This window comes from Tursiops truncatus, chromosome 15, assembly GCF_011762595.2.
Source record: "Tursiops truncatus isolate mTurTru1 chromosome 15, mTurTru1.mat.Y, whole genome shotgun sequence".
NCBI lineage: Eukaryota > Metazoa > Chordata > Mammalia > Artiodactyla > Delphinidae > Tursiops > Tursiops truncatus.
The window spans coordinates 29900975-29914476 of record NC_047048.1 but is presented as its reverse complement, the minus strand read 5'-3'; the positions used below and the strand labels follow the sequence as shown (position 1 = coordinate 29914476).

The 13502-nt window shown below is 45.4% G+C and overlaps 1 protein-coding gene across 2 annotated transcripts in view; it reads right to left on the bottom strand.

Moving 5' to 3' along the window:
* Positions 1–13502, bottom strand: part of GRIN2A (glutamate ionotropic receptor NMDA type subunit 2A) — a 364343-nt gene that overhangs the window by 152037 nt on the left and 198804 nt on the right. For both annotated transcript variants that reach the window (XM_073792321.1, XM_019928628.2), the window contains exon 2: positions 651–1243. In XM_073792321.1, coding sequence (XP_073648422.1) covers positions 651–1243 — 593 coding nt within the window. The remainder of the gene's footprint in view (positions 1–650; positions 1244–13502) is intronic.

Sequence of the window (13502 nt, the reverse complement as noted above, 5' to 3'; positions counted from 1 at the left end):
GCACATGTGCACGAAGAGACAGGTAAGGATGATTATCACTGCAGTTTAGTTTCTAATGGAAAAAAAGCTGAAACAACATAAATTTCTATTATTATGAAGATTGGATAAATAAATCATGGTATATCCCTATTGAGGAATGCAATGTGCAGTTTACAAAGAACGTAGATATTCATACATACATATCTATATATACACATACATATGTATATCTACATATATCTGTGCATATTCACATGCACATGTATGTATACATACATCTACATATATTCATACATGTGTATATAGATAGGCATGTATATACATACATATATCTATATATACACACATACTTAAGATATAGCTATAGATAGAGGACGGATAGATAGATAGATAGACAGACAAACAGATCTCAGGTGCAGGTTTCCAGGGTATACGTTGAGTAAAAAAAGTAAGTTGCAGAAAACCAAGGATGATGTTACTTAACAACAAAAGGAGATGAGACGAGAGGAAGAGGGGAGAGAACAAACCAACAAATCCCACAGGCACACACACAACATTCTCTATTTTCAGTGCACATTTTCAGCAATGAGTACATATCGTTTTTAGTATTTAAACAAACAACAACAAAACTCTGATTCCACTTTGGCGGACAAGCAAAGAGCCCCTCTTACTGGTGCAGCGTGTGCAGTGGGACCTCTGGCTTCTCCATCTGCCCGTAGCAGCTGGCCTTGGCCTCGGGGATGTAGGAGAACTTGTCCAACATGGAAGATGCAGCAGTGGTCAGGATGCCCAGGCCGTCCCTCACCCTTTCCTCCAGGCTGTAGTCCCAGTCATCGTAGGAGACAGAAATAAGTCCCGATGGAAACTCTTTGGGGATGAGCTCCGTATTCCCCGAGACCAAGCTGGGGACGATCCAGAAGAAATCGTACCCAGTGAGGCCGAGGGAGCGGGCCTCACTCAGGATGAGGACGGCCTCGTCTTTGGAACAGTAGAGCAAGATGACGGAGGAGTGGATCTTCTTCAACTGGACTTGTGTCTTTGCATCCTCGAAGGACGTGTCCAGTGTGATCACGTTCTGCATGTCCCAGCCCACAAAGCTGTTGTCCACCGTGGTCTTGATGAAGCCGATGAAGTCCCTGTAGCCAGGGAAGATGGTGGTCACCAGGGAGAAAACATGCCAGTCATAATCCTGCATGATCTTCAGCATGACGGTGACTTGCTGCTGGATGGACGCTCCAAACTGGAAGAAGGTAGACGTTGGATCCTGCCAACAGGTAAAAAGAAAGCAAAACAGAGGATGAGGCCGAAGGCAGTTTATGCACAACCATCTGCCTTTGTTGGCTTAAAGAAGCTCCTTCCTAGAAGTGAGGGAAAATAAATCCCACATCTGTTCATTCACAAACATTCCGGAGCACCTACCGTATGCCAGACTCTGGAACAGATACTGGAAACACAGGGATGAGAGAGGTCCCTGAACTTGAAGCCCACAGCCCGGAAGAGTGAAGGACATCTGTTATTTTGCCAGCTTCATTTTTCCTCTAGTTCATCTCACCACCACCCCTCTGGGTTCAGATGGGTCCAATAGAATGAACTCTATCTGGCCCCCAAGCTCATGACTGGAAAATGAAGCCAACAGAAATAAAACAACAACAGGAAATAGAAGGAGGTTCCCGATGACATACTTGGGGCATCTGGAGTCAGTCGTGCCTGGAGCCATTTACTCTGGACCTGTTGGTTATGTAAGCCACAAGTTCCATGTTCACTTAAGCCAATTTTAGGAGTGTTTCTAAAGTCTTGAACTCTAGATTCACTTGAACTCTAGATTCCTGTGTAATATAGAGTATGATAAATGCTAGGTGGACATCTCTCTGTTCAGTCAATAAATATTTGTTGAACGCCTAATTACATGGCAACAACATGTTAGAGCTTGCAGAAATGATGATTTATAAGACAAACAGACATGGCCTCTGCCTTCATAGACCTGGAAGGAAAGTGAAGAAGAGCAACGTCTATGGACTGGGGGCTGAGAGAGGCATAAGGGGGTGTTGAAGGAATACCCAGGTACAGAAGAGGGGAAGCCAGTGGACAGTATAGTCAGAGAAGCCCTGAGAATACATCTTGACTATTCCAGGAACTGGAGATAAATGCATGATGGCCTGTGATGTAGGGGGGGGGTGAGATGATGTTGAAGAGCTTGGCAAAAACCCCATCACGTACAGCCTCAGAGGCTATGTTAGACCTTATTCTGAGCATAAGGGCAAGATGCCGAATGCTCTTACACTGGGAAGTGACACGGTTACTTGTGTTGGGTTAAAGGGTCTCTAATAGTCCTAACATCTCACCAAGTCATGATCTGATCATGAGAACAAACTTCCATTTAGAAAAAAAAGTGGGTGGTGCCCACAGTGGCACCATTTCCAAACTACCTTCACACTCCTTAACTCGTCAAATCCCGTGATGATCCTATGAAGTTGGTATTGTTGGTTGGGGAAAATGAGGCTCAGAATGGTCCATGGCTAAGTCAGCGTCCAAACTCAGGTTCCGGTTCCACTTCCAGCCCCTTTCCCAACATACCACCACAGCCTTCCTGGGATCACTGAAGATCTGCATAGAGTAGGCGCTTAAACCATGTTGTGGACCCACTGGCATGGTGCAAAAATGCCAACTAAACAGAAAGTATGGCTCTGTATTACAGCAAAACAGGATTTGACAAATGCAGAGATATATTTTTTTCTGGGAACTGAAAGAATTCTCCAAGGGTCCTTATCATATTGCAGCCATGCTTGCATGTTGCATTCCGTATGTACCATGTGCATTTAATACACCCTCAAGTGTACAAATACGAGGATTCCATTTCGTGTGTGTGTGCGTGTGTGCATGAAGAGGAGGTGATTCCATTCATGTCTTTCAGAACAACACTTAGTAGCTGTGCATGTCAAGTCTTTCAACAAGTCTGCATAGTCTTCCCTGTGGATGCTCACTGACTAGGAAGTTTTATCTGAAAGGGCTAAAAGCTATCGTTCTTAGAAACAACCCCCTTTTCTAAAGTGCATGGAGGTTGGGGGGTAATCTGAGTGCAGCACGGCCTGAAGGCAGAGAGAAGAAACAGGAATAAATGCCTTCTGGGCCGCTTCCAACGTTACAGTTCTATGAATTTTACCTATCATTAAATCAATTAAATGGGGTAACATTTAAAGACTTGGGATAATTATCTTTTCCCCCACAGTAGCTTTTGGAGAAATCCAATATTCTTGGATTGATTAATCACTTTCTATCACGCCTCAACAAGGTGGCGAACTGCTTAAGGGCAGAGATTTTGCTGGCCTCATCTCTCTGTCCCCAAAATCTGGCAGGAGTCTTGGCACACGACCCGTCTGGAGAAGGAGGGTGAGGGAGTGCATGAGTGAATGAATGTGTGAGTGAAGCTCAAGAGAAATGTCCTTGGTGTAAACACAAAGTGAAAGGGGAGATTCAGTATCCAAGGCTGTATTTTTTTTATACGGCTCTCGAATGTCATGTCCAAAAAATAAAAACGTTCAACATTATCATCCCCCTATCCTGAGGAACCACGTCACCATCCAAGGCCCAGATATATTTAGTGTGTCCTTTATTGATAAGAAGGAGAATATATAAGTCCTGTGAGCCTCAACAGCTGCCCATAGAGCCTCATTAAATACCCCGAAAGGCAACAATATAAAGAATCCACGAGCAGAAGGCGGCACAGAAGTGAAGTCTCAAGACAATTATAGTCATCAACCTAAAGCACTGTCAGGTGTCTTTTGGGATGGGACTGAAAAGTTCCAACCTTACTTACAAAAGAAATGTAATCATTCCCATGGAGCAAAGATGCCTCTGAGGAAGCCGGTCACTAGACTTACATTATGACTGCAAAAGGCAATGGAATCAGCATCTTGCCCTGAGCACATGAGGAATGGAGAAAGTTCTCAGGTGGACGTATGCTAAGGGCACAGTTGGAACCCAATAAAAAGGATCTCTGAGACAACCTACTACCAGTTGTCCCATTTCTTTGGGATAACTGGTATTGGTGAAGAGGTGGAGGTCAAACATGCTAGATGTGGGAGTTGGTGGTGTTTGGGATGCTCCAACACCTCTGCTCTATGTACTATGAGTTAGACATGATTATATCCATGTACGTGTACCCATGAGCACAGAGCAGAACTGTAAGCAAATGCAGCCTTATCTGGCTCTCTACGTAGAGAAAGGAGGGCATGGCTACACATTAAACTTCAGAAAGGAGAAAGGTAATTATAGGGATAGCCATTCAATAGCCAAGAGCTGGCTTGGCACAAGCCCCCTGTGAAAGAGTACGTACAAACCCCTTGCCCTGTGCCATCCCTACTGTCCTGCCCAAGCTGAATCTCTCTTGTTACCCTCTTCTGATCCCCATTAATCTCTTCCCCCCAGAATGGATAGCAGTGTAACTTCCGGGATCAGACTGCCCAGGTACCAATCCAAATTGTGTAGCCTTGGGAAGAATCACTTCATCTTTCCAGGCCTCAGTTTCCACATCTGTACAATGGGTATAGCAATGGTAATAATTATACCAGCTAACATGCCAGGAGTACTTTGTAAGAGTCATGTGGCTCAACACTTTCTAGGTTGTAGCTCATTTAATCCCACCCCCAACAATCTTGCCAAACTGGTACTAGTATTATCCCCATTTTACAAATGAATAAGTAGACTCTGAGGTAGAATGATTTTTTCAGAATCACACAGGTAGCGAATCAGGTTTGCCTGCCTGAAAGATTCCAAGCTTTTCACCCCTCACTACCCTATTGCCAATGATAGCACTTCCTCATTAAGTTGTAAGAATTAAATGATTTCTCTGTATAAAATCACCCAGTGCAGTACCCATCAAATATCATGTGCTCTACAAGTGTACGTCACTATTATTTTCACCCACTATTATTCAATATTTTCCCCCTGGGTCAGGAGTTCTGGTGTCTCACATCAGGGGGTTATGATACCTGTCCCTCTAAAAGACGTAGTTCACTCCTGACTTGAGCATCTCAACAACTTGCCTTGTTCACGGCTGCCTGACTGAAATCCCTAAAGCACAGCTTTAATCACACCACTCCTCTCCTCTGTAGTCACCAGTGGCTCCCCTAGGCCTATCACATTCAGTTCAGACTCTCCAGTTTACCCCTCCATGCACACCAGTCAAACTTCATAGCTGGAATAACATGGGCTCTGGGGTCTATAAGACCTGAGCTCACGTCCTGGTTCTGCATTAACTAGCCATGTGACCATGGGTAATTACCTAAACCTTCTGGACATGAGTTTCTTTGCTTATGGAATGGGAATCGTGAGCACCATCCCATAGGGTTGCTGTGACGACAGGATGAACTACAAGGAGTAAAGGGCTCATTTATCCATGTCTGACTCCAACAGTTTAGGGACCCCTCTCCTCATTCTCTGTCCTCTAGACCACATGGACACTGCCACAAACCTAAGGGGATCGGATCCTTATCCTTTGTAAAAAATGGTATCTCCAGATCTACTGACATGCTAATTTCACATTCCCTCCTCCCTCCTCAAACCAGCCCATTCATCCTGAGCCCAAGGGAGCTGCATGAGAAGGAAGTGATGAGTCACGCTTTGGAGAGAAAACATCGCCAATGTCCTTTATGGACCTCATGCAGTTACCCTACGCCACCTTCATTTCCACTGGCATCTGAAACTTAAGCTTCCAAAACCGCTGTGGTGTATACTGTATACCCCTCGGAGGGATGAAAGCAAGTAGTTATTTGCAAAACATAATTGCACAGCGAGGCACTGAAGAGGCTCACGTTTAGCTTTGGGATTTTCTAAGGTGGCTTTAGGGACTGGCAGGAGGTGATGGGGGAGTTTGGCCACACTCCCAGGACCTGGCATCTGACATGCCAAATGGCCCTTTGTTTCGAGGTCCTGCACGTTCTTCCCGGTTCCTAGCTGGATAGCAGAGGCTGACCCTCCTGCACTTACCTCCTCCTGCCATGACAGCCTGCCCTTTCGTGGTCAGATCAGTCTGACCACCTCTGGCACCAGCTTCCTTGGCAGTGTGCAGCCGGGGGAGAGGAACAGATTTCAGACACCCACTTTGGTTCTGAAGCAAAAGCAGTGCCCTCCCCAAGCTCACTGCTCTGCAGAAGCAGAACAAACTGTTTTAAACACAGAGTCAGGGAGGAAGGCAGGTGTGGGATTCTGGGTGTCTGCTTTCAACTCTGTGTTCCAGTCCTGGGATAAGTAAGGTTCTAGAATTTTCCAGATCTTGCTGAGTCCCCAGGGTGAGACCTGACTCCATGGGTATCAAGGTCTGATGTTTAATAGAGTCTAAAACCAACTTTAATTTCACTTACCCATTTATAAGGCTATAAAGGACACCCACACTCATTATCCCTTTAATTCCAACTACCTAAGAGATGAGGTGTTGCCGGTGGTTATAACCCTTATGGACGGCATTTCTCATAAAGACACAGGAAGAGAAGCTAAATGATTTCCTTAAAATCCACATGGCCCCATGCGACAACAGCTCAGTTACTGCAAGATGTCATCCAATGTTCCTTTGCACACACCAGTGGCTTTCACTCCTGGCTGCACAACAGAATCACTTGGAGAGTTATAAAAACAACACCAATGCTCGTGCTCCATGCCAGTCCAACTGAAACTGAATTTCTGTGACCTGAGTACATGAACTCCAAAGCTGATTTATTTGTTTTTCTCTGTCTCCTCTCAACAGCAGGATGAGCGTTATTCAAGTTAGCATCTTCAAAGCCTAGCACCATGTCTGACACACAGTAGGGGCCCAGGAAATATTTGGTGAGAAAATAAATGAGCAGGAAACTCATCCCTAGGAAGCAAGACAGAACTGGCTGCTGCTATCAACCCTGCACCCTTATTTTAGCTTATTTTCCTCTGCCTGTCAGGGTGAGCACCAAAAAGAGGATAATCTCACAAGGGACCCAACAAAGGTCTTGCAGGACTCCTTGGGAATTTGCTTTTTGCCTTGCTAAGCCCCGATGTACCTTCTGCTACTCTTATTGTGTACTAACTGAGCTTTTAAACATATTTGATTTCATTTTCCATGGATGAGAGGAAAAGTAAAAGTGTCAAACTTGATGAGCCTGAGGATTCAGATGAATAGCATTCTCACATACATATAAGCTGGATCTGTTTCACTAGAGGATCTTTATCCCCTCATCAGCCATCCTCCACCCCCTCCATCATCATCATCATCATCATCATCATCATCATCATCATCGTCATCATCCATGATCATCACAGCCATCAAATCCACCCATCCTCCTCCTCCTCGTCATCATCACCATCATCATGGTCACTATCAAAATTAATATTAATTTGGTCTATTCTATATGTAGTACAATGTGGCATACAGTAGGAAGTATTATTATGACCCCTGTATTACAGATTAAAAACACAGGCTCAGAGAATGTAACTTGCCTAACCCACATAGTACATGGCAGAGGGAGGATCCCAGACTAGGTGATCCAAATCCAAACTCTGGTTACTTAGCTACTGGGAAATACTGATTCCAGGTATGCAGATCAGGAAGAAGTGTGTGTGTGTGTGTGTGTGTGTGTGTGTGTGATGAATATCACCACTTAATCTTTCTTGAGGCACCCAACTAGAAAAGAAAATCCCTCAGAAATGGGCAACCAGCAGCAATGATCTCACATCAACTGTCAATCAGGAGACTGGAACAGAGTGAGGAAGTCACACCCAGGTGCCATTCCCCAAAAGCACATCAGTTCCATCACCCACAAACACAAAATTCCACTCCAAGCAACCTCCACTCATTGGACCATTTTATGATGTGTGTTCTACTTCCCATTTTGCTTCTCTCAGGAGCAAATCCACTGGCATTTGTCTGAAATAACCTAACAACATCTTTCTCCGCTCTATCCTCCTCTCTCTTCAAATGAGAAGTTTAATCTTAGGTTTCTGGTGACTATTGGGTTCCCAGGTAGGGGAGCTGTCCAAGGTAGCGGAAGTGCTTTGATTCAGAGACCAGGAGAACACCTGAGTTAAACACAGGCTTAACTCAGAGTCCGTGCAATAGTCTCTTAGACTAGAGTGGGAAGGATGGGTATTAGGCAAGACAATTACAAAGAAGAGTACTATGATTGGGGTGGAGCAAGGAATGAACCACATAGAGCTACCAAGCCTTCAACCTCATTCTATCCTGGGTTTCCAATACAGCACCTACTGGTCACATATGACTATTTACACTGAAATTTAAAATATGAAATACAATTAAATATTTGGCTTCTCAGTGACACTAACCACATTTTTTTTTTTTTTTTTTTTTTTTCAGTACGCAGGCCTCTTACTGTTGTGGCCTCTCCCGTTGCGGAGCACAGGCTCCGGACGCGCAGGCTCAGCGGCCATGGCTCACGGGCCCAGCCGCTCCGCGGCGTGTGGGATCCTCCCGGACTGGGGCACAAACCCGTGTCCCCTGCATCGGCAGGCGGACTCTCAACCACTGCGCTACCAGGGAAGCCCACTAACCACATTTTAAGAGCCCAAAAGTTTTTAAACTTTAAAGCTGATGCTCTCCCACCCCTACCAGGCCTACCCCTAAAGATGCCAATCCGGTTGGTCTGAGATGGAATCCAGGATATTTCTAATTCCCTGGGTTAAGTCTAATGTGCCAGGATTGAAAACACTAATGCAAGCCTTCAGTATCCAACCCTGTAGCTATGTATCAGTTCACCTGGGGAATTTTTTGTACCTTTAGATTTCCAGGCTCCAAGCCATCTCCACTGAATCAGAATCTCCGTTGAGGAGCCTGAGGTTATGTATTTGCCCCTGAAAGTGCGGATGAACAGCAAGACTTGGTACTGCCAAGTCCAACTCCCCTATTTTCAAGGTGAGGAAACTGAGGCTCCAGAATCTTGGATGACTTGTTCCACATTTCACATAAATCAGCGGGACAGCAGTAACAGACATGGTGGGTCTCTCACCTCCTAATTTGGTGCTCTCTTTGCTGTGTCATGATGCCATCGTGTGTGAAGTGTTTTCTGCAAAGTGAACCCACAAGGGATGGGGCATGTGCAGGAGGAACATGGCTTTGCTGACAGCTTGCCTGGGATCTGCTTCTTACTGGAAGTGGGTATTTTAACCTAAGCCTCTATTTCCCCATCTGAAAAACGGGAATGATAATAACAGTCACCACCTTAAAGGGTTGCTGTGCGTATTTTGAGAGGTAATGTACATAAAGCGCTTGGCACATAGGAGGGGCTCAGTCAAGTTGAGTTGGTGTTAGTGGTGGAGATGGCAGCCTTGAATGTCAAGCCCCAAGTCTCACATCCACTACGGGTTCCTTACTACCCCACTTCCTACATATTCCTAACCTTCTGAGTTTCCAGCACCTTGATCTTTACAGCCCAGCCCTCAGCCCTGACTGTGTGTGGTTGCCTAGTTGCTGAGAAGCATGCATCTCGCCTGCCCTTCAGGCTAGAATTCTTGAGGGCAGGACCCCACGCCCTTCTGAGTCCTCCCCAACACCTTGCATGGCACTAAGCCACAGCTCTGGGAATGAAACTGGGAGTAGCATTCGGAGTCTTCAAGGCTGCCAGTGGGCAGAAAGTGAGACTAGTACTTTAAGTATTTAAGTATTTGACTTGCCAGAACTTCTGCTCTAGGAAGAGACATTCATCTATTAATTGCCTTTCACTCATTTGGTCACTTTAACAAACTCCTACTATGTGCCAGGCATTGTTCTAGGGAAGGGAATCTAGGGAAGGAGGCGACCAAAGTGAAGATCCCCACTTTTACAAAGTTTACATTCTTACGGGAGGAGACAGACAAGGAAGAAGGAAATCAGTAGGATGATTTCAAGGAAATCAGATGATGCAGCAGTTCAGGGGTGGAGTGGAGAGGAGCACCCCTTCCGATCATCTGGTCTGATACGTCAGAGCTGATCAACAGAATGTGAAGGAGGAGCTGTCAGCCAGACAAAGCTGAGGGGTGAGGTGGGGGTAAGGAGAGCCATCCAGGCAGAAGCAACCTCATGTACAAAGGGAGGAAAGGGAACAGGAGGAAGATCAGAACAGCTGCAGTTTAATCAGCAAAGGAGAGGGTGGTGAGATGAGTTAGGACAGGAAGCAGAGGCCATAGCACAGTGAGAGCTCTGAAGATCATGGCAAGGGGTCTGGATTTAATTCCTAGATCAATTTTTTTTTAACATCTTTTTGGAGTATAACTGCTTTACAATGGTGCGTTAGTTTCTGCTTTATAACAAAGTGAATCAGCTATACATATACATATATCCCCATATCTCTTCCCTCTTGCATCTCCCTCCCTCCCACCCTCCCTATCCCACCCCTCTAGGTGGACACAAAGCACCGAGCTGATCTCCCTGTGCTATGCGGCTGCTTCCCACTAGCTCTCTGTTTTACGTTTGGTACTGTATATATGTCCATGCTACTCTCTCACTTCATCCCAGCTTACCCTTCCCTCTCCCCATATCCTCAAGTCCATTCTCTAGTAGGTCTGTGTCTTTATTCCCGTCTTACCCCTAGGTTATTCATGACCTTTTTTTTTTTTAGATTCCACATATATGTGTTAGCATACGGTATTTGTTTTTCTCTTTCTGACTTACTTCACTCTGTATGACAGACTCTAGGTCCATCCACCTCACTACAAATAACTCAATTTCGTTTTCTTATGGCTGAGTAATATTATTCCAAACAATTCCTCTGCTAAATGCACCATTAGTATCTCCCAGCAGGGCAGCTGGGACAGGATCTGGGACTCTGGGGACGTTGGAATTTCATGTGAGCTAGCCCTGTTCTTCCCTTTGGAATTCTGATCTGTGCCAAGTGGGGAGCCTCCCTTGAAGATGCAGTAAGGCACATAAATGCTTGCTATATTGTTTAGTCAACTGGTACCCTCACCTTGAATAGTGTGGCTAGGACTCCCACGTCTGCCTGGGCCTTCCAGAGCTTGTCCCAGTTCATCATCCAGAGTCAAGCCCTCCCTCTAACATATATCGTAATGCTGGAGGAGAGAATACACACATGCACGGAGAGATGTAGTGCTTGATTCCAGCTGCAACTAGCTTAGGACAGCCCAACATCCTCTACAGTCATCAGAACCACTTGGCGATTGCTCTTGGACCCAGTCCTGCTTCCTAGATCATTAGCAGGGCAGGACAAGAAGAGACACCTGCTGAGATTCAGGCCCTTATTTCTATGCAAGCACACAGCAAAGGCCCAAGCTGGCTTCACCTGGGGTTCTGTCAAACTGCGGGTGAGCATCTGACTCAGGGCTTCTAAACAGGGTCATTAGCGAATATGGATTGTCGGAGGCTAGGTCCAGCCATCCTCACAGAGAAAGCCAGAGGGAAATTCTACCTGATCAGATCATTGAGTCAGGTCTCCAAGGAGCTGATAAACCCAAGTACATGAGAGCATCGTTTTTTGGAGGTCCCAACTGTCACTGGGCTACTGAACTTTCTCTGTGCACCTGAAGCTATTTTTTTTTCAGATTCCTTTTCTTAAGGAAGCACAAGCAGCCTCCCTGAGCCACATCATGGGTAATGTGTCATTCTGGCCACTGAGCATCTGTCCTTCCTTTACTGGTCATAGTGAATTTCCATGGGGAGGCATCCTTTCCCCTTTCTCAGTCAAACCAATTGGCCCATCCAATTCTTGTAGTGCCATCAATTAGTTCAGGGGTAGGAACATGTCCTAACTGGTACAATCAGAGTGATTCTTAGGATTTGTGCAAAAAGTGACTAGGAAAAGACAGTTTCTCTTATTGTTAGATTTGAACCTAGAAGGATGTTCAGCCAGAGTTTCTGGCAGCCATCCTGCCACCATACACCATCCTGAGAAGGAAGTCATCAGAGCCAAAGGCAAAGGTGAAAGATGGAGAGTTACGAAGTCCTGACATCGTTGTTGAGCACCTTGTTCAAGCCATACCTGAAGCCAATACCCTTGTTGTCACTGTATGTCCCAATTAATTGCCAATTAACTACCTGATTTTACTTAAGCCAATTTGAATTAGCTTTTCTGTCACTGGCAACCAAAGATTTCTGACGTCACTTTAGCTAGGGAAAAAAATGGAGAATAACGTGATTCATTCTTCACTCATCTTCTGAACTTAAATCAGAAGAATCCAAGCTACAGAGTGGAGCGTTTCCCTTCACCATTCTTCTCTTTTCTGATACTGTTTCTTCCCCAGGGCAGCTGCCTCTCTCCACATATCTCTCCCTTCCTTGCATGAGCTATTCATCATTCCTTTATTTTGGGGGTGTTTTGTTTTGTTTCATTTTTCTTTCGTATGCTGCTGAGATTGGTTTCCTCTCAGAGAGTCTGACAGCCACGCTGCCATGACCCAGATGAAAGACATGACAAGTTGCCACCAATAATAATCGCTTGTCATTAAGCCGTTCCAGCGAGGAGAAAAAGCAAACAGGTCCCTTTCATTAACTTCCCGTCTCTGGCTGTCACACACAGAGGGGACTGAACGAGGCAGCTTTATTTTTGGAAATAGGAGAATCTCAGGTTTTCCCATAACACTTGGTAGGGGCAGACCCCGGAGGTAAACATTATAGTAGAAACGTCCTCTTCAGAATGCCCCACTGTTCCCTAAGAAATGCCTACAAACAACTCTGAAAGCTGAGCTTCGAGAGGAAATTGCTTCTTCCTTTGGGGATCTGGATGTGCATGTTATTAAACGCACAGACATTGACGCCAAATAGACCAAGTGTTCAAGTCTTGGCTCTTCTTGCTAATGTCAGGATCTTGGGCAAAACATGTCCTATCTTCGAGCCTCCATTTTCTCATTTTCAAAATGGAGGGAATTTTCGTTCCTACTTTAAAGAGGTTGTTGTGATTGAGATAATGCGTGTATAGCTCTCAGCACATACCAAGAGCTTGATTAATGAGAGCTGGGATTACTGTGGCTGTTGTCATCAGGAAAAAATCAACCACAATGACGACAATGAAACCCAAGCCCCAAGACACTACAACCCACGAGCATAGCATTAATGAGAATACAAACATTCCCCTGTGGCTCTTTCCCCCGTTTCCTAAACGTCCTAATAATGACACCACCCCTTCAAAGGAGCTCTTACTGTGTGCCAGGCATGAGCTGAGAGCAGGTGACAACTCATCCCAGTGTTAAAACTGAAAGTCCCACATCCCTGGAGGCCCTTAGGTCCTGGGCACATCAGGATGACTCCTCGGCCAAGCAGAGAGCTTTTAGTGCATTTAATCCTCACACTAACCTTTCAGGAAAGGTATTAATATTTCTATTCCCATTTTACAGTTGAGGAAGTTGAGGATATAGAGAGATGCTTCTTTACTTTAACGAGCGTAGGAACCACTGCGGGCTCTTGTTCCGCTGCAGACTTGGACTCAGTGGTTACAGACTGGAGCATTGCTAACAAGCTCCAGGTGACACTGATGCTGCTGGTCCATGGACTAAGCTTTGAGTAGCAATGCTGCAGCGGTCGGTCACATGTCCAAGGTCCCCCAGGGTCTGGCAGAGCA